The 25002-nt window shown below is 42.0% G+C and overlaps 1 protein-coding gene across 7 annotated transcripts in view; it reads left to right on the top strand.

The window, feature by feature from the left end:
* Window positions 1-23894, top strand: part of MEF2A (myocyte enhancer factor 2A) — a 99638-nt gene extending 75744 nt beyond the window's left edge. For 3 of the 7 annotated variants that reach the window (XM_066636284.1, XM_066636285.1, XM_066636286.1), the window contains 4 exons: window positions 7219-7409; window positions 14107-14233; window positions 16430-16556; window positions 18175-23894. In XM_066636284.1, coding sequence (XP_066492381.1) covers window positions 7219-7409; window positions 14107-14233; window positions 16430-16556; window positions 18175-18523 — 794 coding nt within the window. In that variant the 3' untranslated portion in view covers window positions 18524-23894. Of the gene's footprint in view, window positions 1-7218; window positions 7410-10053; window positions 10099-14106; window positions 14234-16429; window positions 16557-18174 lie in introns of all 7 variants that reach the window. The other 4 variants (XM_066636282.1, XM_066636283.1, XM_066636280.1 and 1 more) reach the window with 2 other exon arrangements.
* Window positions 23895-25002: the final 1108 nt, after the last annotated feature.

Raw genomic sequence — 25002 nt, 5'->3', positions numbered from 1 at the left:
GGAAAGCTGTTAAGGCTGTGGTCTGTGTGACATCCATGTTAATTGGACATCAAATGTAGAAAGCATGCTATTAGGCCCAAATTGCTTTGAAGGCCTGCTTTCTGGCAGAGAACCAGGGTATGATTATTCAGTAGGGGTAGGGAATGGGGTTGTTCACAACCTTTAGAATGGGGTAGGTGCACTGTCTTTTTCTATAATCCTATATCATACCAGTGGTTGTCTTGATTTCTTTAGGCCACATGCAACTTCTGTTTTCTGCTTTCCAATGAATCATTATGGATACCAGTCTATTCCATTTGCAGATAAGCACTTAGGGACAGGGGGTGCTTTCGAGATATGTGTCATCCTTTGTTAATTGATGATTTAATTTATATTGTGAAATAAGGGTAGGAGTAGTAGAAACAAATGCTGCATTTTGGACTGCAGGGTGTTTAAATGGGAAATACTACATTAAAAATACCAATAGTTGTTGAATGCAAGTTCTTAGTACTTTGCTTTAACTTCAGACTATATTGCAAACACCATCTTTTCTGATGCATTAATTATGTCAGTAGCTATTTCTTTATGGTTTGACCTGGCCAATAAGTTTCCTTTAAAATATTTCTGAACCTTCAGCTCATTCTGCATAATCAGGGAGAGCTGCTCTGCGTGCATATTTTTGCAGGTGATAAAATACTGACCTGAGCCGCCAAAAAAAACCCCTATGCAAGGTATAGCAGCTCCAGACTTTTTACACTTGTGTGTAAAGGTGTAAATTACTGACTTTAACCAGAGTAAATGAAATTGTGTGCTGGCTGGCATTTGAAGTGTTACCCTTGACTTTGTTTGGGAAAGATGCCTGACAATTACATCATCTCGTAATCATTATCTGCCTTTGGCTCCTGACCTTATGTGAAACATTCCTATGCTTTTAACTGTCCTTTCACTTGGGCTTCTAATTTGATGTTCTTGGTTTTACCAAGGTCTGCACTGAGCAAAGCTGCTTGTAAGGCTCTGCAGAACAAAAAAAAAAATTAGGATCTAGATTGCTGTGTTGATGGGGAGAATGCGTGTGAGCACCTTAACCATGGGCATGCATCAGAAGTCTCTTTGCAAAATAGTGTACAAGATTGTAACTTATCCCCATACATAAAAATCTCTTGACATTTTGATGTCTTGTCCAGAAAATGGCTCGTCTTTCTGGCAGGCAGACTGCTTCAGATCCATCTGCCTGTCTGGGTGAGGTTCTTCCCAGAGAATTCAGCAGGGGAAGGTTTCTGTCTAAAGGTTCTGAATTGGGTGTGGAAGCAGAACAGCTTTAACGCATGAACTGCCTGTATAGTTTGAACAAATAATGAGAATTGCCTTCCCCCTTCCCACCCCCAAACATGTGCCCTGCTGAACTGATGTAATTCCCATTAAGATGAATAGAACTTCCAAGTAGGTTTTTGTGAGCAGGCTGGCTTTGAAGAAGCTTCCATTGCAGTCAGTGAGGGATTACTTCAAGTAAATGCGCTTAGTACATGGTCTTTTTTAACTTTCGCACAAAGAGACTTCTGAATAATAAACAAGCTCCAAGAAGTTGTTTACAATGTTTGTCCATCACAGCTGAGTAGAGTTTTTAATGGATCTCGCTGAAGCAGCAGCATTGGGGTGGTACAAGAAAGTCCTAATGCACAATTAACATTGTTGATAGCTTAGCAAGTAAGCGAAGGCTGTATATATTGGTGACTTTGAGTGCTGCGGTGCATTTGTCTTTATCTTAAGAGTTTACTGACAGAAGCAATGGTTTGTGCTCTGCCTCTAAAGAGCAAGGTAGGCATCCCTGAGTAGAAATGACAAGCTTCTAGGGAAGTGAGAGCTCTTGTGTGCCTTCCCAATTCTATGCTGTAGTATGGCCTCAATCAGAGTAAGAAGCTCCTTGAAAACATTCCTTAGAGAGGACCATAGCTCAGTGATTTAGCATTTGCAGTTTGAAGGCTCCAGGTTCAGTTGCCATCAAGTTAATGTTAGTGGACTAGCTGGGTCAGTGGTGTGGCCATTTTCATTTTGTGAACATTGTTGGGTGCATGGGGCAGCCTGGTAATTTAGTGGCATTTCGCCACCCTTCAAGCAATGGAATTTCTTTTCTTCCTGTGTTGCCTACTGACTAATTTGTGATAGACTGAGAGCACAGATGGGGTTGGTTAGATGCTTAACATCAACTTCTTAAAAATCAAATGGACGTGTTATGTAAATACTGCCTATCAGTTCCCTATGAGTGCCAACCAGCTTTCTATGACTCTCAGTTTTAGGCTTGGATCCCATGAGCTGTTCTTTTGTTGACAGAAACAAATGCTTGACCAGATTTCCCATCTCTTCTATCCTGGTTACAATTACTGCCTGTTCTTCCACATGCAAGAATATTTACAGTTTGTGCAACATGGTTGCTAAGCAAGCCACCGCCATAGTGCAAGTGTTTAAATGTTTAAACTGTTGTGTGTTTCTAAAGAACATTTATACATTTGTCTGAAAGCAGTGCAAGGGGAGGGCATGAAGGCCTAGGATTTGGGGGCATAAAAATCCCAAGATTTAAAATTGGAATGATATTGATACAGTGTCTAGAACCAAGTGGTGGGCAAGAAGAGTTGACAAACCTTTTCAACATGTTAGCATTTCAGCTGTTAGGCATGCAAGAAAGGAGACAAACGCAATAAGGAAGGGGCTGGAGAAAAGACCCAAATGGATGGGAAGAGAACGCTTTACCAGTTTTAGTTGTTCTGAGCTGGTTAGTTCCCTTTCACCCTTTTTATTTATATAGTTTGAATTGTTCATAGTTGTGCATTTTTCTTATGACACACATTTAAAAGAAGGAATTGCAGAGAGGGCAAGAAACCTGCAAGGATAAAGTAGTAGTTGTAAGGAAATCTTGCCATCTGGTCTTTAGAATCCATGTTCCTCCCTTTTTAGCAGTAAGAGCTCACCTGGTCATAGGAAGCTGCCTTCTACTGAGTCAGACTCTGGGTCCACCTACCTTGGCATGGTCAAGCATTGGCTGGCAACAGCCAGCCAGAAATCTTTCTCTGCTGTACATGGAGATGCTGCTGGAGGAGTGAGCCTGGGACCTACCTGCATGCAAAGTGGCTGCTTCTGCCTCTGAGCCACATCTCCCTCTTGCTCTGCAACATTGGGTAAGGGGGCTAGATATTAAGGCATTTTTGATGCCTTAATATCTAGCCTTAATATCTTGATGCCTTAATATCTTGATAATCTGGTTTTTCTGGTGTGGCACTATATGCGAGTCCTGCATCTTTATTTGCTCAACTACAGAATGCAAGGTCACCTGTAAAGAGTAGCCTGTGAACAAAAATGACTACAGTAGGATTGTGCATTTTGTTTGTAGCTGCATATTAACATGGAGAGGTGAAGCTTTATTCTGTTCTAGTGGTTTTTCAAACTATGGGCTGGGACCCATGGAGCTCCTTTTGGGGTTTCTCAATAAGGTCACAATTGGCAAATGAACTTCCTGAGGATAGTTTCCTCCCCTGTTGCTGCTTTTCCCTGCTGGGTGTGGCAGCACAGGAATTTTGAGTTTTGGAGGGGGGGCAGATGCTCAGTTCATACAAGATGATGGGAGGATCTGACAGACCTGGCTAGTGTGGAAGCCTAGATTTATGCTCCAAAAGCACCTGAAGGGTGCAGAGGTTCCATGATAAATGCTTAGCTCTTTTTGAAAATTAAGTTTAAGAACTGGTGTAACATAATGGTTAACAAACTGAGCTCTGAACCAAAACTTACCTGGTTTGAATCCTGCCTCTACTTTGAACTCATTAGGTCATGCTAGATAAGTCACTCCCTCTCATATTACAGTGAGACAAGTACCTTACAGTACCTCTCTGGGAGTTTGGGGACAGCTGTAGGTTTCTGTAGTTGAACCCAGGGGCCAGTGCTGCCTCAGGTAAGTTTTTTAAAAAGACACTCCTCCCCCCCCCCCAGCACTGTGATTTCTCTGTTACCTTCACCCTCCCTCTTAAGGGGGCAGAGATGGTGCTTCCCTTACTGGGGCATCACTACATCTCTGTTTGGGAACCTCTACCTTACAGGGTTTTTGTAAGAACAGGATCAAGATTAAAACATGTGAACTGTTTTGCACACTGAAACTGCTATGTGGATATTGTGTGAAGTAGTAATAGGTAGAAAATACGCCTTGAAAACAGAAAGCTTGAAAGCCCTCTGTTCTGTCATATGAGTAGGTTTCCTGAACTCTTCATTCTTAGTTTCGTTAGCTCAGAAGGCATGGGAGCAAGGAGTTCAGAGCCAAAAGCTTTCAGATATATGCATCTTCAAAATGAATAGAAATTTGCTGTATTAAAATGGGGCACGGGAGTAGTCTCATCCAGTTAACAATACAGGTTAAGCCTCATTATTCGCATGGGTTCCATTCCAAGCACTCAAGTGGATGGCAAAAAAACCCACTATAGCAAATCAATTTAAAAAACAAAGTCTCTTTCCTCTGGTGATTTAAAAACAGCCTTGCTGACCTTTGTGATGTAAGAGAAGAGTCATTAAGAAGACAATCCATCAATCAGTCTTCCTCCAAGGGCTTACAAAGGCACTTTGCTCAGTCCCTCCCTTCACCAATACATAGTTATCACCTTTCATATTCCTTTCATAAAGGAAGGGAGGGGTTACCTGGAGAGAGAAGGATTGATGGATTGTCAGCCAGCTGTCCCCCTCTCTCATTAAGGAGGCTATTGTTAAAGGACTGTTCAGTTTTTTAAACTGATTTTAAAGGGATTCATTTTTCCCCCTCTCCAGGGATGAGCACATTCCTTCTCATTTGCAGTGGCCATTCGTGTTGAGTCAAATCTGTGTATAAAAAATCCATGTATTTTTTACATGGATAGGCTGGACCTGTATATTGTTCACACCCCTACAATCCTACATAGGCTACACATCACCCATAGTCTGTTAACAGAAAATTGAGCACATTGCTGCAGTTGGGGTAAGAAATCTACTGAATGGAGATTTTGGAGATCACTTTAAGTTAATATATACCAGAATGAATTTTGTAGTCAGAATGAAGTGACTTTTGTGTATACTGGGAATAATGCATTGGGTATTATGATTGCTTTCAGTAAATCTTATATTGAATTCTATTCTATTGCTGTAAGTAGAATTTTCCTTTAAGTAGAGCCATTTATGAACAATGAGATAATATTTTTCCCCGAAGTCTTGTTTTCCTTTGTGAACTCCCCTAGTAAGTATGTGTGTGTGTGTGTGTGTGTGTGTGAGAGAGAGAGAGAGAGAGAGAGAGTCTTGCTATTAGGCTAGAGAAAAGAGCCAAACAAAAGTTATGTCCACCTCCCTTTCTAGGAATTTTTGTCTGTAAACAAACAAAAAAAACACAACTCCAGTCTTTAGCAATTTCTGCCAGTTATAGTTGTGTGGTGAACAGTTCTATGCTTTTTGTCATCGTGTGTGGGGGAGAGAGAGAGAGATGCAACACAGCCTCAGCGAAAGTGTTCCCAGAGAGCACTCTGCCTGCTGTCTAGCTCCGTATTCATGCAATTGTCAATGCTATCCATACAATTTAAGAATTTAAGAATTGCACTGGTTGGGATTCATACTCTTTTCTTACAGAAGTAAATTTTTTAAAAAAATATCCAGATATTCCACAGACCTTTCAAGTGATGCTTGTGAGGGTGCTAAAGTAACTGCAAATACTATGTTAATGAACAGATGGCATTAGAACACCTCCCTGACTGTTGCACCTCCTCAGCAGTTAAGCTGCTATATCGTACCTAAAGTGGTGCCATCTCTGCATATTGATTTTTTCCTATTGAAAGTGACTTGTTTCCTGTTCTAGCCTGTGTAGAACATAGAGTTCTTTCCCCTCTGCTCTTCTGCAGTGCCTCTCACCCCGCCCCCGGTCAGTATAGCAGTTGTCCTTCACTTCAGGGAACTATTTTCCATGCTAGCTAGCTGCTGCAAAAACCTTTGCATGTTTCACACTGCTTTGGGAAGCATTTCTGCACGTACTCATGCAGAGTGCTGGCCAGGCCTGTTGGACTTCGAAGTTACTAAATGAGAAATGGCTGTGTATCCTGAAGCATATGTGAACAGAAGATAGATCAACTGGTAGATCTCTTGGTAATTGACTATGGATCAGCCAGACTTTTACTCCCAGTATTTTAACAATAGCTAGTCAAACTGCAAGTTAAAATAATTTACTATGCAAGTCTTGTGCTCAGCTCTCAACTTTTGTTTCATACCTACACAATAGGAGTACTCATTGGTTGCCATCAGTCAGGTCTTTATGCAGACTTACTGGCCAAGTTTTAAAATGTTGTATTGGAATCTCTGATCTGTAGTAGCTTGGATGTAGTTAAGATGTGCCTCACTTAACAATGGGGATACATTTTCTAATTCCTATTGTTATGTGATTAGGTTGTTAAGCAAACATTCAGCCAAATCTAGTTCCTCTGTTGTGTAAACAGTCACCCCCTGGCAGACACTAGCTAGCTGCAGAAGCTACTGAAGTTAGGTTGCCTCTTCTTTGCATTAAAAACCTTTGTTGTGTAAACAGACACTCTGCTGCAGGCAGGCTATGGGAAACATGACTGCCTCATTAAGAGCCTCTTTGTTGTACTTTGACCACTGTTGAATATGTGGTCTGTTGTTAATCAGACCAAGAGGCAAGTTGTCTCATGGTAGGTAATTGGCTCTGCCTGTCCCTACCACTGTTTTTCATCTGGTTTGTCTTGACAGACCTCCGGAGTTGTAGGGAAAAAAAAGTAGGTTCTTCAAGAATGAAGTCTGCCACCTTCTGCCTTGGAGCGCAAATGTGCTCTTGTAGGCTGTGCCTGTCCCTGTTGTTGGCAACCTTCAGTTTCGAAAGACTATGGTATCGCACTCTGAAAGGTGGTTCTGGAACAGCGTCTAGTGTGGCTGAAAAGGCCGATTCGGGAGTAGGCTGTGCAGTTTTGAGGAAAGTAGGGCAAGGACAAATGAAGGAATGAGGAATGAAGGGCAAGCTTTGTTTTTCAGGGAACTTTGTCCACCATTCTTGATGATCATCATCAATAGTCCCCCATTGCCTCCCAAGAAATTTCAGAGATATCCAGAATGTTTGTGTTGTCATCATGAACTCTTGTACCGCAAATGGCAGAAGTTGTCCAATACAGATCTGCCCTCTGATGCCAGGTACTGTCATTGCCCCCTCTAAGTTGTTTCCTTTTTTGTATTTTTCTGTTTTAGGTAATGGGTTTGTGAACTCACGGGCTTCACCAGGCTTGCTTGGCAGCACCACTGGTGGGAATGGACTAAGCAAAGTGATGCCTACAAAATCCCCACCTCCCCCTGGAGGGGGCAACCTTGGCATGAACAATCGCAAACCTGATCTTCGGGTCGTCATCCCTCCCTCTAGCAAAGGCATGATGCCTCCATTGGTAAGTTTACTGGTTGGGATTTTGAGCGAGTTCTTAAAAGTGTTTGTGCTGTTTGCAGAGCACACCTTTCTGTAAAGAGGGAGATAAGACATAACATTCCGTAACACTTTTCAAATGCCTGTGTGAGGTGGGGTGGGAATGGGTATGAGGGGTACTCCTGGTGTTTGTGCTTCCCTCCCCCCGGCCCCTTGTCCACCAGTAGCATTTGCTGCCAACCCAGCAAGAAGGCCAGTCAAAGACATGCCCTTTGAAAAGCCTTCCTACTAGTTACATGGGTGATGCTTCCAAGCCATTCTGTAGTGCAGTGTTTCTCAACAATGGTGCGCATACCGACAGTGGTACTTGAGGTGGTGACTGGTGGTACTTGTGGGATCCCCCAGACCCCCACTTCCTTGCAGTGAGACCAGCAATGCAATGCAGTAAGCAACAGTAGGAGGCTTGGCTCTGAGGGCAAAGCTCCAGCTTGCACTTTCCTTGTGCTCGAAAAAGCCCTCCTGTCTGCCCTAATCCTGCCTGTCCTCTTGCTGATGTTTGTCACGTTTCATCTGGCCTCCCAATTTGGAAGCAACTGGTGGTGACATCATTGGCAGTTACTTCTCGTGGTACTTCCCGTAAGTGGACCTTGTGAAGTGGTACAGTGCAGGACAAATATTGAGAAACACTGCTGTAGCATATAGCCAATGACCCTAAAGGATTTGGACAAATCTCTGGCCAAGTTTAAACAGTAGCAGGCAGGTGAAGAGTTTGTTAAAAGAATAATAAAAAGTAGAGTGGGTAGGAGAATCTGAGGAGGAAGAAAAGAACTAGCAGGTTTACAAAATGGCTTGCAAATGCTTGGCTGTAGGTCTTACTGAAAGATTATTACAGGCACAGACCTTTAAATAAGATTAAATCCCTTCCACATCTACCTCACCAATCTCTCTGCACGTGCACCTGGACATCAGCTGTGGATTCCATTGCATGTCTTTCCCAGGGAGGTGGGTGGCCATGCATAGGTGAGTGCCAGAGAGCCAAGACAACATATTTGAGCATCCATGGACTTGATCTTAAGTAACCTGGGTTCAAAGAGGTCACTGCTCTATCCAGTTGGATATTTTATGAGCACGTGGACATCCCACCCCAACCCCTAAGTAACCAGGTAGAGTTGGATACCCAGTAAGGCAGGGGTGCTCAATAGGTGGATCGCGATCTACCGGTAGATCGCGAGGCAAAATGAGTAGATCGCGGAGTGCCTACCCCCCCTTCAGGTGCCTCTGGGAGGAAATGCCGGGAGTAAGGCCCATTGTACTCAATGGGGCTTACTCCCAGGTAAGTGTGGCTAGGATTACAGCCTCACAGCCTAATCCTAGGCATGTCTAGTCAGGAGTAAGTCCTGTTATACTCAGTGGGGCTCAAGGTACACCAACATACATTGTACACATAAAAGTTATATATTATGATGGCGCGAACATTGTAAAAAAAAAACTCTGGTAGATCTCCGGGCCTTGCTGGGTTTCAAAGTAGCTCTTGAGCCAAAAAAGTGTGAGCACCCCTGCAGTAAGGTATTCTGTCTTCTAGAATCCAGAAAGTGAAGATCTGGCCATCTGGTCCTCTTGTGGTGGTGACTATTTCAAAATGCTGCAAAGCAACCACTTGCCTCGTTACCCTGACACTGGGGCTTTCCTTATAAGAATCAGATGGGGTGGGGAGGGAGTGAGGGAACCTCAGTCATTGCACTCATATACAATACATTCATATGAACAGAGCAAGCAATGGGCCTTTTTGGAAGTGATTTTGAAGGGCTTCCTTTATGTGTATAAAGTAATTTTTGAACTGGGAATTCAAGGTCTTGGGTTCAATCCCTGGCACGGTCTCCTGGGCAGACTGGAGATAACAGGGCTGTATGTAGTCTGTACTTTTAAAAAGAATTAAGATTATGCACCATGAAAAGCTGGGGTCTGTTGTAAATGCACCATGTTGCATAATGTACCTGATGGCGCTAAGTCATGGCTAGGAGCAAAGGCATTAAAATCGCAGACTTGGGCTTCTGGTAATACCTGGCATTGCCACAATGTTGAGCTTGTCTTGCTTCCATAAGACTGAGAAAAATGAGTGAAGAAAGATTCTTTGGGAGCTGCGAGTTGAAGCCTGCTAGTTCTCTGGGCATGTTGAGTATCTCGGAAGTGAATCGGAATTATGTATTGTCTTGGGCAGTTCTTGTGTATTTTTCCCCTCTCATTTTACTGCCAGGCTCTAAATTACCACAGCTGGTCTCCTTTTAGGGAAGTTCAAGATGTGCAAAGTCCAAGCTTGCCCAGTGTGTTGAGCACTGATCATTCTCTGGTACTGTGAGCTGCCACAAACAGCTTAAGCGAGCTGGTTCTACTCTTGCTCAGTTTAAAAATCATATTATGACGACAGAACCTAGAGTAGCATGCCTTTGTTCATGCAGGACTTAGTCCAGAACCTTACTGTCTGTTGGGTCAACATGCGTTAAAACTATGCAGTTACACATGATACAGCATTGCTTACTGAATTGCACTGTAAATTCAAAATATTAGTAGGGCTAAATATAGCTAAATGTTCAAGCACCAACATGACTTTCATTCTTGAATACCATCCTATTTTTAGTAACTTTATTATCCCTCTTATTTGCTGAGTACAGTCAGAGGAGGATGAATTGGAGTTGGTGAGTCTGGGTTCCTACTTGGTATGACACATCAAGATCCCAAGAGCTTTCATGTTGGCAGTGTGGTGTAAATTAGACCAATGTTCCCTTTTCTGCAGAGAAAAATACTGCTTGGTTTATTCTAGTTTTCAGTACCACTGTATGGAAAATAATTTCTAGCCTAATTATTTTAATGGACTGTGTTTAAAGGGGAACATTGGATCAGAACCTTGATCAGCAACTGTTCATGCGCATAAGGGTACTTAGACATGTTGTCATACAGATGTCTTATATTGTCTCTTGGATACTGTAATATTTTTAGATGAGAACTTTACTCATTAAGTTCCGCAAATTGTAAAACAGATCCTGTGCGGCTGCTTTCCTTCTTGACGATTACATCATTGTTGGTGAGGTCACCATTCTAGAGATGAAGTTAATTTCACGCTCGACAAGAGAAGCAAACCAAACCACAAGGGGGTTCCTTGTTTACCAAAAGCAATGTACAATTGCAAGCTGATACTTTTTCTTTCCCCCTACTGAAAAAAATTTCCCTTTTAAAAAGAGAGTGTTAAAGAACTATATGATTTGGCCTGGGGTAAGCATAAATTAAAAAAAACTTTGTCAGAATGTACCTTTCTTTGCAGTGCTGTTCAGATGATGACTGCTTAGCAGCTCAGCTAGTGCCTTCACTTCTGAAAGTACATTGTGATGAGCAGATGTAAAAGAAAAGTATGGAGGGATGTGCGCGTATATGAACTTTTGGGTGGTGCATTTTTTCCAGTTATTTTTATCATGGACCTGTTGCTGACATAGGGCTCTGATTGCATGAAAGCATGGTATTGCTGTGTTTTGCTTAACTCTGTCTTGATTAGTGCATCATGTTGGGTAGTGTGTATATTTGAGTGTTAAATTCAAATTCAAGCATTACAAGGCACAATGGAGATTATCCATAAAGCACTGCACTTATAACGTACATATATGTAAGTGTGAGTGATTATCGAAAGCCCTATAATTTGTTGCACCTGTGTTCTACTTCCTAGGGGAAAAATGTCTTTTCCCTAGGAAAATGCAAAAGTTAACAAGGGGCACTTAATGGGATTTTACTAACGAAGTCATTTTTGTGTCCTGTTGCCTTGCAGGTGGCATTTTGCCATTCGGCTGCCTGACTTTTTGTTTCATAACATACCTGACTTTATAATCTGTAGTTACTATTTTATGTATATCCATATTTATCCTTAAGACGTGGGGAGGATAACTGTTCACGCCTCTTTTTATTTTCCCAACTATCCTGTGAGGTAGATCATAATTCTCAATGTTTAGACTGACAGTGAGAAGAGTTTGGTTAAGCTATGGTTTGAATCCTAATCCAAGTTCAGCTCTAGCCTGTAGCCTATTTGAATCGGCTACCGAACACACTGAGACCTGGATTCCTAGTTAAGTACCTTTCTTTGACACATTTGAAATCATTAAATAATTTTGAAGTGTTACTAGAATAAAACTGATTCCCATTCAGAAACCTTACACTAAACATAATGATTCTTCTGGAACATAAGAACTTAAAAAGAGCCCTGCTGGATCAGGCCAAAGGCCCATCTAGTCCAGCTTCCTGTATCTCACAGAGGCCCACCAAATGCCCCAGGGAGTACACAAGACAACAGGCACAACCTGTGTCCTGGTGCCTTCCCCTGCATCTGGCAATCGGAGGCAGTTTGCCTCTAAAACCAAGAGCAGTTTGCCTCTAAAACCAAGAGTTCTGGTGATATGTGAGAGGGAAAAGAGCATCTCTCTATCCACTCTGTCCTTCCCGTGCATGATTTTGTATGTCTCAATCATTTCCTCTTTTCTAGACCGAAGAGGCCCAAACGCTGTAGCCTTTCCTCATAAGGGAGGTGCTCCAGCCCAGTAATCATTTTTGTTGCTCTCTTTTGCACCTTTTCCATCTCTACTATATCCTTTTGAGATGTGGCAACCAGAACGGGATGTAATAGTCCAGGTGTGGCCTAACCATCGTTTTGTACAGCGGTATTACAATATTAGCTGTCTTAATCTCAATGCCTTTCCTAATGATCCCAAGCATGGAATTAGCCTTCTTCACTGCCACCGTGCATTGGGTCAACACTTTCACCGAGCTGTCCACAAGGATCTCTCTCCTGATCTGTCACAGACAGCTCAGAACCCATTAGCCTATATGTAAAGTTTTGATTCTTTGCCCCAATGTGCATGACATTACACCTCGTACTTACACACTGAAATGCATCTGCCATTTTGCTGCCCAGTCTCCCAGTTTGGAGAGATCCTACTGGAGCTCTTCACAATCTCTTCTGGTCTTCACCACCTGGAAAAGTTTGGCGTTATCTGCAAACTTGGCCACCTCACTGCTTAGCCCTGCCTCCAGGTCATTCATGAACAGGTTGAAAAGCACCAGTCCCAGGACAGATCCTTGGGGCACACTGCTTTTCATCTCCCTCTGTTGTGAAAATTGCCCATTGACACCCACTCTCTGCTTCCTGGACCTCAACCAGTTCCTAATCCAGGAGAGTACCTGCCCTCTAATTCCTTCACTGTGGAGCTTTCTCAGCAGCCTTTGGTGAGGGACCGTGTCAAATGAATATGGGGAGAAATAGGAGTATGAATTCTTCTGATTTGTTTAAGGGGTTTATGAGGTTGGAGAAGAAGAGGGGTTACAGTTGAAAGCTTGTTCACATTTAAACCCTTGAGTTGGATACAGCTTTAAAAATTTGGATTGCTTGCAGTGCAACCCATAGTCTCTTGGTCCTTGTGCCTGCTTCATTGTGCAGCAAGGGAGTCTGAACCAGTGCATTTCACTTTGTGTACATGCAGTAGACATTTGTAGACATTTGTATCTGCTTTACAACATCATGAGCAAAAATCTAAATGCAAATGCTAAATGCATTTCTTGCTGGGTGTGTGTATGTTAAGATGCCTTTGAGGGTTTCTTTTACAAAGTGGAATACACAGTCCTGAAATATTCAGCATGTAGAAAGTATGCCTAATGTGTCTGAATTTCCATACACAAGGACAAAAGGATGGTGATATGTTGTTTTCATGCTGTGGGAGGAGATTGCCCTCTGGTGGTGTGACTACTTCCCGTATGGGAAGTCTGCAGCTCACAGAGAAATATGGAAACATCCTTCATCACCTCCAAGCACTTAATCAGATGTTTTTCACTGGAATTGGAAGCTACCAAGGCATGACTTGAGCTACATTGTTGGTCTAGGTCAAAATTTAAGCATGTTGTCACATCTAGTGTTGTGTTGGATGTAGCAGGTGGGGGAGTGATCTCCCTCATGTGTTTTCTGCTTCCAGTCCCTTTTCCCACCATTGGAAGGGACAAAGTGAAAAAGCTGGAAAATAATGTAAAATTTTAATAGGGCAGTGGGACACACTTGCCCTGGCTACTGGGGCAGAGTCAGCAGTGCTTCAGTTCTTCTCCAAGGGTTTTGCTGAGTAGCCCAGCATCTCTTACATTCTTACACTACAAGCATCCTTCTGTGCTGCCTGTGGGTTGGTCCTGGAGCTAGTTGTTCAGACAGTCACATTGTCTGTGTTTCAAAACTTATCCATCATCTTTGCAAAAAGATTCCTATGCTGATCTGAATTGGTATTGGGATCATCTATGGAGATGTCTATTAAATCAGACTTTGCTCAAGATGCATTGCTAACATAGAGGATAGCTTAGAGAACTCCTTATCTTTAAAGGAGGAGTGTTCACATGAGTACCAGGCTCATGGCAGCCCCATGGATGTAGAAAATCATTTCCATTTTACAGGATGGTCAGATTGGTTTGACTGATGCAAGGCCAGCCACCGCTATAATGATGTCAGTCGAATACATTATCCCCCAACTGACAACTGCTTATGAATACACATAAATGTTCCTTTCTCTGAATTATCTCCTCTTTGAAACGTTTCAGAAATTTCCACATACAAGGAGAAAATGACCCCAAACTGTCTCTAGTTTAGTGTTTGCTTGACTTAATTGCGCTTTTATTTTCATCTCCTACATCTGTTTCCTGTTAACCATTTACAGAACACCCAGCGGTTAAGCAGTTCCCAGTCAACACAGCCCCTTGCAACACCAGTTGTGTCAGTGACAACTCCCAGTTTACCCCCTCAGGGACTGGTGTACTCGGCTATGCCTACAGCATACAACACTGGTAAGTACCGCATCTTTTTGCTCTCCTGCCTCCCCCTTTGTTTTGGTAAGACATGGAGAGGATTCTTAAGCCTTGGGCCTTGCCCTATCCCAGCTGTATTTTCTACATTCAGGAGACATTTTATGTTGGAGCACAACAGAATTATGATTCCCTTTCAGTCCATCTGATTCTACATAATTTGCTGAGTGGCTCTTTAGAAATTCTACAAGAAAACTATGTAGCTTATCCGTTGCCATGTTTGTGCCTCAACACAGTCACTAGAATTTCAGTGCTGCCAGTTTGATTCAACCCCTGAAGTTCTTGACATCAAATCTGCAGTCTCTCTTGCAGCAAGTGGTCACAGGTTACATTGAGAGCTTCATGGTTTGTTTAGTGAAACAAGTTTAAAACTTAGTCTTTAATAGCTTGGGTTACAAAGGACCCTAGAAAATTAAAGGAATGTGTGTTTGCAAGTATGTTTGATATCTCATGTGTGTGGCTGACACTAGCGATCCATTCAGCCCTACTCTTTTCTGCTTTAGAGTAGCATCAGCCTTCTATGATGAAATAGTGGCTGGTATGCTTTTATCCTAAGCACCTATTTGCTAGCCCAGTGCATTGTAGGAATGAGCTTTTCAATGGATGCTGAATCAAGCATCATGGGGGCTTAAACATTATATCTGTAGGCCTTCTAAACCCGTGAGCACTTACTTGAAAATATAGCTGAAAGGCTTTGGCAGACCTTTACTCTTTTGTAGAAATAGAGGCACATACCTTTTGTAGTAGCATTTGAATTTCTAAACTTCAAGGAGATGCTTTGATTGCTGTGTGATGATGTTGTGATCTGAGGCATATTCCACTCCCTAGTGCCCTTGATTTCTCAGTCTAGAAAAACTCAGATGACTTCACCTCATGCATCCTTTCAATGAAAAACTGAAATATGCATGTCTCACAGGAACCTTTTTTTAAATCTTCTTCTTTCCCAGGAGGCTAGTTCATATATAAAGAAAGCTGCATCACCAAAGTGTGAAAAGTGTTTACAGCCCTCCCCCCCCAAATCTGAAGGAAAACACAAGTGATAATGATGAACTGAAATAACTTATGTGTGGATTGCTGGTGATAATTGTCAAAGCACTGTGTCCTGGATTTAATAATCTAATATCCAGTCAGTGTTCTTCCTGAACAGCATGGAAAATTGTCTTGTTACTTTTGAGATAGATGGTGTGGTTGTCAACCATTTAAGCTGTTTTACAGTCCATAAAATGAAAGGGAGGAGATTTATAGGCAGGGCAAAGTCCTGTTATAGCACTACTTGGGGTATTTTCTTGCTTCTCTCATGGGAGTGCACCTGTATGTCACTTATATACAAATTGTAACTGGGGCTTGTGCTTCTTGTCTACTTGTGAAATTGTCTGCGTGGTCATTTCTGATTTGCAAAGCCTGCCAGTTTTTTGACTTTTGAATCTTAGGAGATAACTTCAGGTACACTTCCTTGTGCAAAAAAAGGCATTGGAATTTATTCTAATGTGGCACTACTGGTTGTAAATGCAGTGATTATATGTTTTAGAAATAAAAAACAGATTACCAAAATCAGCAAGTTTTTATTTAAAAAAAATTTTTTTAAAAAAAATCCCTGTCCAGAACTAGTCTCATAACTGCCAAAGAGTGACTTTATAATATGGTTAGGACAGCCTGTTGCATGTGTTATTGCTTCTCCTGATTCTGAATGAATCTTGCCTTATAAAACTTGCTCAAAGAACAGCTATAGTTTGTTTTTCCTACAGTGGTAGCAAAACTCTAATTTTTGAATTGTAGGAAACAAGAATTCCTGGTTTTAGAAGAGGTTTATTAGCATTCATGTTTCATACATTTTATTCCTGGTAGCTTACCCAGGAACAGAAACAGCAAACCTTAGAGCATTGGTTCTTTTTGGGCTTAGCCTTAAAAGCCAGGTTAGTGGAGAGCCTGAGTGGGTTATACTTTATATTGTGCATAGAATCAACCTCTGGCCTTGAGGTTATCAGTTGGAAATCAGAGTCCTACAGTCTTCAGTCAGTGCTTCAGTCTGTGGGAATTTCCATGAATTAAAGCGCCTAGCATGAACGTTTTGGCTTGGAATCGGCCCTTACTTCAGCTGATATAGAATGAAAAACTTTAAACGTCTGATGACTACGTTATATAAAATATCTCTTTCTTTCCTCCCCCGTCTCTTTTCAGATTACTCCTTGACTAGTGCAGACCTGTCAGCCCTGCAGGGATTTAACTCTCCGGGAATGCTGTCATTAGGACAAGTATCTGCCTGGCAACAGCATCATCTAGGACAGGCAGCCCTCAGCTCTCTTGTGTAAGTAGCAACATGAAACTCTCCCTGAAATTGGCAGCCTTTACTATGTTACACCCAACTGGGCACTGCATCCACTTTGCCAACAAACTGTGCACAGACTAGGCCTTATTTGGCTGGGCTCCGTGGCTTGGGTCCAAAGAAGCGGGAGCAGGTGAAGAAAATACCTTTATATTTTCAAATATATTGTGAAAATATCAGTCCCTTTTCTGCAAGTTCCAGATCTGCAGAGCTGCTGCCAATCAAACAGTATTGAGCTAAATAGACTGAAGTCTGACTTGGCACAGGTTTTCACCAACATAGGCTGCAAGCCTAAGTCCTATTGAACAAAATAGGACTTATTTCTGAGTAGACCTGGTTAGGGCTGTGCCCATAGGAAATCTGGAAACTAGCTTATACACTGTTGGTGGCTGAAGTACATTATGGGAAACATGGCAAATAAGAGACAAGCTGTAGTATGTCAACTCTAAAAGGTCTTTAAAAGATCATGGGGAAAAGAGAAGAACTTCTTTGGATTTGGGGTGACTTTTCTCGTGCAGTGTTCTCCTGCATGGTAAAAATGATCTCTTTATGCAGACGTTTTCAGACTGGGGCATTGCGATGCCCCAGCCTGAAGGCCCTGACCTCTGTGCCCTTAAGGGACGGGGGCAGTAAGGAGGCAGCAACATGATCCCCAAGATCGGGTCGCTCAAGGGGCTGCATGGACTAGGGTGCACTCACTAGGATGCAGCAGCCTTCCTGGGGTGCGGGGAGCCCTGCACGAGTGTCTTCAGGGCTCCCCAGCTTGTTTGAAGTAAAAGTGGAGTGATTGTGCTCCACCTCCGGTTTTGCGGAGGTGGAGTGTGATCGCTGCACTTTCACTTCTGCTGACCTGGGGAGTCCTGCAGTCGCTCATGCAGGGCTTCCTGTACCCCGAGACGGGGTACTGGTGAGTGCACCTCAGTCCCTGCAACCCCCTTGAGCGATGCGATCCTGGGAATCTCATTGCTGCCTTCCCCCGCCCTTGCAAGGTCTTACTGCGGGTTTCAAACTCCCTGAGTTTGAAAACCGCAGCCTTTATGAAAGCATCTACTAGAGGAAGGGCACCTTTAGATTCAAGACAATTAGCTTTTAGCTGGTAGTAGATTGAATATAAGTGGATTGTTCATTGGGGAAAGGGTTTTTACTTGGAAGACTTGCAGCTTTGTGAAATTGGGACGAATGTTTGTAGGGAACATTCTTATGCATCCTTTTTGACCGCCATTGTCCAGCCCATCTCTTCCCTGCATGCAGAAAGCAATGTTATAGTATTTCCTTTTAAATGCTCCAAGAGAAATGAAACTGAGCCAGACACGAATTTAAAGGAGGTGTTGGCCAGGGACTGGCTCATAATACCACAAGCCACAGTCTTGGAGAACAGTGTATTGAACTGTGTGTATTTGGTTGGTATTTGACCCATTATTTGACACATTTGGTTGGTATTTGACCCACTTTGCCCTCCCTATCACCTTGTTTGTATTTGCCGTAGTGAATTTCCAGTTGAACTCTCTTTGAAGTAGGATTAGGCCTTCCGCACTTACAAAGCAGGGTAACCATATTTCTTGTACTCCCTTCCTCCCAACCCTGCTTTAATTTTCACTAGGGCTGGAGGCCAGTTATCTCAGGGTTCCAATTTATCCATTAATACCAACCAAAACATCAACATCAAGTCCGAACCGATTTCACCTCCCCGAGACCGCGTGACTCCATCCGCGTTCCCGCAGCAGCAGCAGCAACAGGCTTCACAGCAGCCTCAGCAACAGTCACGACAAGAAATGGGGCGCTCTCCTGTTGACAGTCTCAGTAGCTCCAGTAGTTCATACGACGGCAGTGATCGAGAGGACCCCAGGAGCGACTTCCACTCGCCTGTTGGCCTGGGAAGACCCCCAGATTCAGAAGACAGGGAGAGCCCGACGGTGAAGCGAATGAGAATGGACACCTGGGTGACATAAGCTTCCAGTTCATCTCCCCTCCACCCACCCACCCCTGTTTCTACTTCTGAGTTATCCCAATGAACAGTCCTGACATATCTAAAAATGTATAAATAAGGACATGAAATAAATATTTATATGTATATACATACATACATATATATCTTTGTATACATATATATGTGTGAGTGTGTGTAACGAGACACACAAAAATGAAATCAGCAGGCACTTAAAACCACCTCCATGTATAGCTGCAGATGTCCCAATGGTTTAAAGTAAAAAAAAAAATTATATATATATATGTATATAAAACAGAAGAACCCTTATAGGTATTGATCTAGTCTGGCACTTACCTGGACTCTGTCCCTTGAATAATGTAATCTGTTTGCGAAAGAAATGTTGTACCCATATATAATCCTACCAAATTAGACGGCAGAACCGTGAGGGCTCACCCTGAGTAGAGCGAGCGAGTGTGTCTGTGTCTGTGTGCGTACGAGTGCAACAGCTGTGTGATTCCCTGTAGTTTTTAAAAGTATGCTTTGTAGTAGCAGAGCAGTAGGAAAAGGAAGCAATACTGTACATAGAATTACATTTATATTTACCCAATCTAGCATGAGTCTCTCTTGCAGAGGGTGCATGGAGAAGGGCTGGCATTATTTTAAAAAGACACCTGTTTTTGCACGAGCAGAAAAATGTACTGGGTCAAATAAGATGTTTTTTAACAGAGAGAGAGAGAGAGTGTGTGCAAGAGAAAGAGACATAAAGAACTCGCATGAAATATTCAGAAGATATTATCCTAGAAGATAGACCATAAAGAAAATTTTAATATATTAAGTTATAATTGGAATCTGTTTAAAACATTTTTCTTGTGTTCCTCCTACCTTTTTAAAAAATATAGAAAACCAATTTTAGGTCATGTATATTTTTTATTGACGAGAACCCTGCCCTACTTAAAGGCTATATAGAAAGTTATATACAGTACTTTTTTGAACACATTCTGCTATGAATTATTTATATAAGCCAAAGCTGTACGGTAAAGCTTTTTGTGTTTTTGGTAGAGTATAGTTCGGAGTTTATTGATTATTTTTTTTGTTTCAGGGGAGAAAGGAAGAAAAATCTTGCAGGCAGAACCTTGGGGAAAAATAAGCCATGAATACTTATTCTATGTGTAAATTTAAAAGTTGAGCCAAACTTCATGTACATAGTATCTTAAATATATTATCACCTTTTGGTGCAAGTACCTATGTATTGTACGTTCACCAGATTAAAAAAAGTATATTTTTGTGGATTGACGCCAACTTGAAAAAAAGAAAAGGCGAGGTCCTTATTAAGTAGAGTATTCACTGTTTAATATTTACTATTTTGTTGAATATACTGTACTTCTTTTGGATTTTAATTAATATTATCCAGATTTTTTCAGAGGGTGTTTTTAAAAAAGGGGGGGTCCATCCCCACTCACTGGTGGTGAATGTTTGCTGTTAAATTGTACTCTTTGTGCTGTATGGTAAAGCTTCATTATACATTTTATAAATATATATATATACATATATACATATATAAATATATGTATATGGATAGCAAAGTGATAGCTTCCCCCCTCACTCCCCAGTTTCCATATACAGAAATCTGGTGTTGAGTTCATCTTGCATAAATAGGAAAATGGAATATCATGTTTTGAAGACGTTACTTTAAAACCGCTTCTGGGGGGGGGAGTGGTAATATTATTGCTCATGTTGCAGCAATGGAAACATACTTCTGAGAAGCAAAAACGAAACGATTTTGAAGTGGGCGTGTGGATTTTAAGCAAGCCATGTTTTTGGAGCATTTTTATTCCTTTGCACCCTTAAGACAGAGCACCTCCCAAAGTGGAGTAACTGTTTATGGAACTGGGGGAGCTCTCCTAATATTCAGCCTTGCAGTAAGGGCTTCTGCAGGTACCTTGTGGAGCAGCTCTAAGTGTAATAGGAGCAAGCCTTGCAGGGAGCCGTGACCAGTCAGGAGCTACCTGTGGCCTGGTGTGTGCATCCAACATACATGCTTTGAGTATGGACATGTTACACCTGTAGTGTGTATGATAGTGCTGCATGTTGAACCAAGTAGTCTTAAACCTCCAACTAACTTAGCTTGTAGCAGCACACTTGAAATGAAATTCTCTTGTGACGGTTAGGCAGTACTCAAAATTTTGAACACGACTGGAAAAATGACTTCGTAAAGCTTAGGTAGGCAGTCTGTGGTCTGAACCGGTCTCTAAGGGCCGTTCAAACTTGAGGCTGCGCCGTGTTAGCCCTGGGGAGCTGTTCTGGGCTCACAGGCTGGCCGAACAAATGTTGTAATACCTGAAAACCAGTGCCCCCTGCTTGCTCCTCCAAGTGGTATTGAATGATTGCTGTAACTGGGAATGGGGAACTTGCATTTGTGGACCACTGTAGTAAGGGTGAAGTGGCCTGATGAGGGGCCAAGCAGCCAACTTCATTTCCTTTAGAAGGAGAGTTTCAAGTTTTGTTGGAGTTGAAATACCAACTGTGTGTGCTTCATTTTCTGAGTGGTGGTGATGACACACAGAAGGCGTAACTTCTTGCCACCTAGAAAACTGTCTTTAAGACAATGAAAATTCTCCACAGAATCTCTGACTTGTACAAATGGTAAACCACTTTGGGCACGATCTCATGGAAAAAGTGGTATTAATATGAAATAGCAGGTAGTTAATGAAGGAGAATGCGGGCTTGGTCTGAAGATGTTTCTCAAAATGTGTCCCTAAGCAGGTAACTTTTAAAGTTGGGTATTCAGCAGTCTTAATATCAAAAGTTCCCTGCTTAACTTATTCAAAACTGCTCCAGTTTAATTCATAGGGTTGCAATCCTATACATTTTCCTGGGAGTAAAACCCATTGAACACAAAGGGGCTTGCTTCTGAGTAGGCATGGCTAGGATTGCATTGTAAGTTGCTTTCTCTATTCCTCACCTTATGTGAAAATTGTTCATAATGGTGGTGGATTGTGAGCTTTACAGTTGACTCTGAACTGTAAATGCATAAACTACTAGGATATTTTTATCTTCATTACAATTTATTAGCATTTTGGAAGTAGCACCATTTGGGTTCAGCAGCTTCTGTCTAGGTGATGTGAAGTAGAAAGCACCCTTATGTGTTCCCAGATTTCGCACCCCCATTTCATGGATCATTCTGATGCTTCAAAAAGGTATGTTTCTCAGTTGCTATTTATGCACCTATGTGAACTTTGCTGTACATTTGAATGGGAGTTCTTCATTTCACATTTACTGTCTGGTTTCTTGTGTGCCTTAATGAGATGGCTATGCTGACTGTATCTCAATAGTCTTTTATTCCTATGCAGATTTCTAAGGAGTTACATCACCATATATTTCTCCTCCTTTAAAAAGAAGTATAACGTAAGGCTTGGACTTTCTACTTGAATCGGGTCAACTCAATGTTTAAAAATTCAGTTCTTAGAATTAGACTGTTAACTTTTGGCCCATCTACCTATTACAGATCTGGCCCTGTCCGTTGCCTCCTGTGGACAAACTTCATGCAAATAAAAAGAAAAACAATTGCTGACTTGTTCTTTATCATTAACACTAATAATGTAACTCTAGACTTTTTTTAGGAAGTCTTACACCTTGACCCTATAGATCAGCATAGTGCACAGGATTACTTGGGCTGGCCAAATGTCAGCCACATCTTGGACATTGAGCAAGTCAGTGTTTCTATACTGCCTGTTTTGCTATTCCTTCTTACCAAATATTAAGCATTTGCACCGAAGTAGTTGGCTCCATGATGGCCAAAATGCCTTTAGAGTGGTATGTAGGAGCTGGCATCCCCTGGTCCACCTCCAGCATTGCACCCTTTGAGCCCAGACCTACTCTGTGCAACGAATTGTGCAGCTAATCTGGTGATAGGGGCACTGGGCCCATCTAGACCAGAATCCAAAGAACCCTGCACTAGGTCCACATGCCTGACAGGTCTTTGGGCCTCTTTCTTGAACAATGGCCCCTCATGTTGTGTGGCAGACCACTTTTGGGAAGGGAGTTTGTGAAAAGGCAGTTGGATATGTCACAGGGATCGAAGAAACTGCTGTTTCTAGAGACCTGAGTCTGTTAGCTGCATGCAGGGTCCTTGGTCACATCTGAAGTAGCTCTTTGACTCTCAGTCCTGGAGCCCAGTTTTAGCTGTGCCCTTGAAATTGATTCTGATGTTTGCAGGAAGGCACATGGTATAGTCTTGGGGCCAGTACTGCCTCAGGGAAGGACTGGATCACTTTTGTGAAAGAGCCCCCCAGCCTTTGGTGAAAGTCTTGCAGCTCAATGGTGGAGCACATGCTTGATAGAGTCGAGCATCTCTAATGCTGACAAAGACTCCTGCCTGGAGAGCGGCTGCTGGACAGAGGCCAGGTGGACTGATGGTCAGACCCAGTGCAAGGTAGGCTCATGCATGAATGACTCTCCAGTCCATGGAAAAATCAGCATGTCTGGAAGATAGCTTTCAGCCAGACACGTTGACTTTACAGATTCAGAGGATGCTTTCCAAGATGCAACATTTTTATCCTCTGCCAGCCTTGGAAGCCATTCTGGCCTGCCCCAAAGGGCTGTAGCACTGTTTCACTGAAGTAGATGTTTTGCTCATTGAGCAGCTCCTTGCAAGAAGTTCAGTGTTGTTTTTTTTAAGCTACAGAACATCGTGACACTTTTTTTTAATCTGTGGAAGTAATGTTAATTGAGTCCATGGCATTTTAAAGCTAGGCTGGAGCTAGATGACATCTTGCACAAGTCCAAGTTGCTGAAGTGATTTCAACAGTTGTGTTCAGTGAAGGGGCAATACTGGCTTGACCTGCTCGTGGCAGATTTCTTTTGAGAAAAGAATAATGTTAAAAAATAGACACTAATGCATCGACAAGTATACTGTGCGCACAAGAAATATATAGTAAATAAGGAACACAATTACTCCTGCCAGATCAATCATGGGAAGAAGTTTTGAAATTGAGAATGTGAAAGACTTAAAACTTCTTATTAGAAACTTTCCTCACTTTGCTGTGCAAGAAAAACACTGCTTTGCTATATTTAAAAAAAGCTTTTTTAAAAAATAAAAAATACATGTATTTGGTAAATGTTTGTAGTCAACAGTTCACAGACGAAGCTGTTTGCGGTTAAGCCGTCTGGCGGCACAAGCTGGACTTTGTTGCCATCTTTGAGACGAATCTTATAAGAAAAATAAGAATATTAAGTTAATCTCTTTTCCCTGAATGTGGTGTTTTTTCTTCATTATACAATAAATATTCTAGTGAACTTTTTATCAAATGGTTAAGAAAATGCTAGAAGTTGTTGTAAAATATTTGTATCTTGCATTCACTAAAGTAAAATACTGGCTTTTACTGTGTACATCAGACTCTCTCATAATTGGAATGAAATTGTCTTGATAAGTCTCTCTCCTCAGTTCACCAGTGTCTAATTTTGATGTTTTTGTCTTATTCCGTTTGCCCAGAATCTAGTGGCACAATTAAAGTGCCTGTATGTGTTTGGAATGTGCATCATGTCCTCCCTGACAGGTCGCAGCAGGTGGTAATGCACAAAAAAACCCCAGAGCAGTCTTACTTTCCTACTCACTTAACCTTGACTGTCTAAAATGGCAACTTTCAACAGCTTCACAGTCATGGCCTTTTATTCCCAGACAGCAACATGGAACTCACTTCTGATCTGTTAAATACTTACCTTGATCTTTCCCTTTTACTCTCTGGCCCAGGTTACCAACATGACAAGGCAGATGTTGGTCCTATCTGTTGTGAAAGGAAAATTTTGGCAAATGCACTCATTGAGGATAGAAATTCCCCTTTTATAAACTATTAAAAGTAATGGAGGTCCTTTAGGTCTGCATGTCTTGGTTTTATAAGACAACCCAAGGCTCAAAATCACTACTAGGACATATGGGATGAATGCAGATTTATACTGCTAAATGATGGTTTAAATTTGAGGATGATCAGCTGTGAGGTTTGGGCTCACATGCTTCCCCTATTCTTTGTGTGTGACTGGAGAAAGACAGCATTGAAAAAGAAATTTAGGATAAAGGCTTGTAGTGAGATCACATCTGTCTCTCCAACTTTTCTGAAACTCTCATCCTGTTTGGTGTGGAGTATTCCACAAGCTATCCTCCTGTTTTGTTTTTTTTCTAGTCAGCAATGGGTGCAAAATTCTCAGTAGAAAAACAGTAAACCTTGTGCATCTTACTCTCATGAAGACTAATCTGAAAAAGTTGCCCCTTCCTATAGGTCTAAGGATTGTGCAACATATATGAGAAGGTGTGCTTGGCACTAGTATGTTATTGTAAAGTGTTTGTGGTCATAGAGGTCCAAGTTAGGGCTGCAGTATAGGGGACTAATATGTTTGTCCTTTGAACCTCCTCCACACCCAGATCACTTGATCAAACAGCTACTTGCTCTGAGATGTGAATTCCCATTGCAGCTAATGGGAGTTCATGACTCACAGCAAAGAGTAGCT

The sequence above is a fragment of the Tiliqua scincoides genome, chromosome 8 (assembly GCF_035046505.1).
Source record: "Tiliqua scincoides isolate rTilSci1 chromosome 8, rTilSci1.hap2, whole genome shotgun sequence".
Classification (NCBI taxonomy): domain Eukaryota; kingdom Metazoa; phylum Chordata; class Lepidosauria; order Squamata; family Scincidae; genus Tiliqua; species Tiliqua scincoides.
Note: the sequence above shows the minus strand (reverse complement) of the source record. Positions and strands in the feature narration are given on the sequence as shown.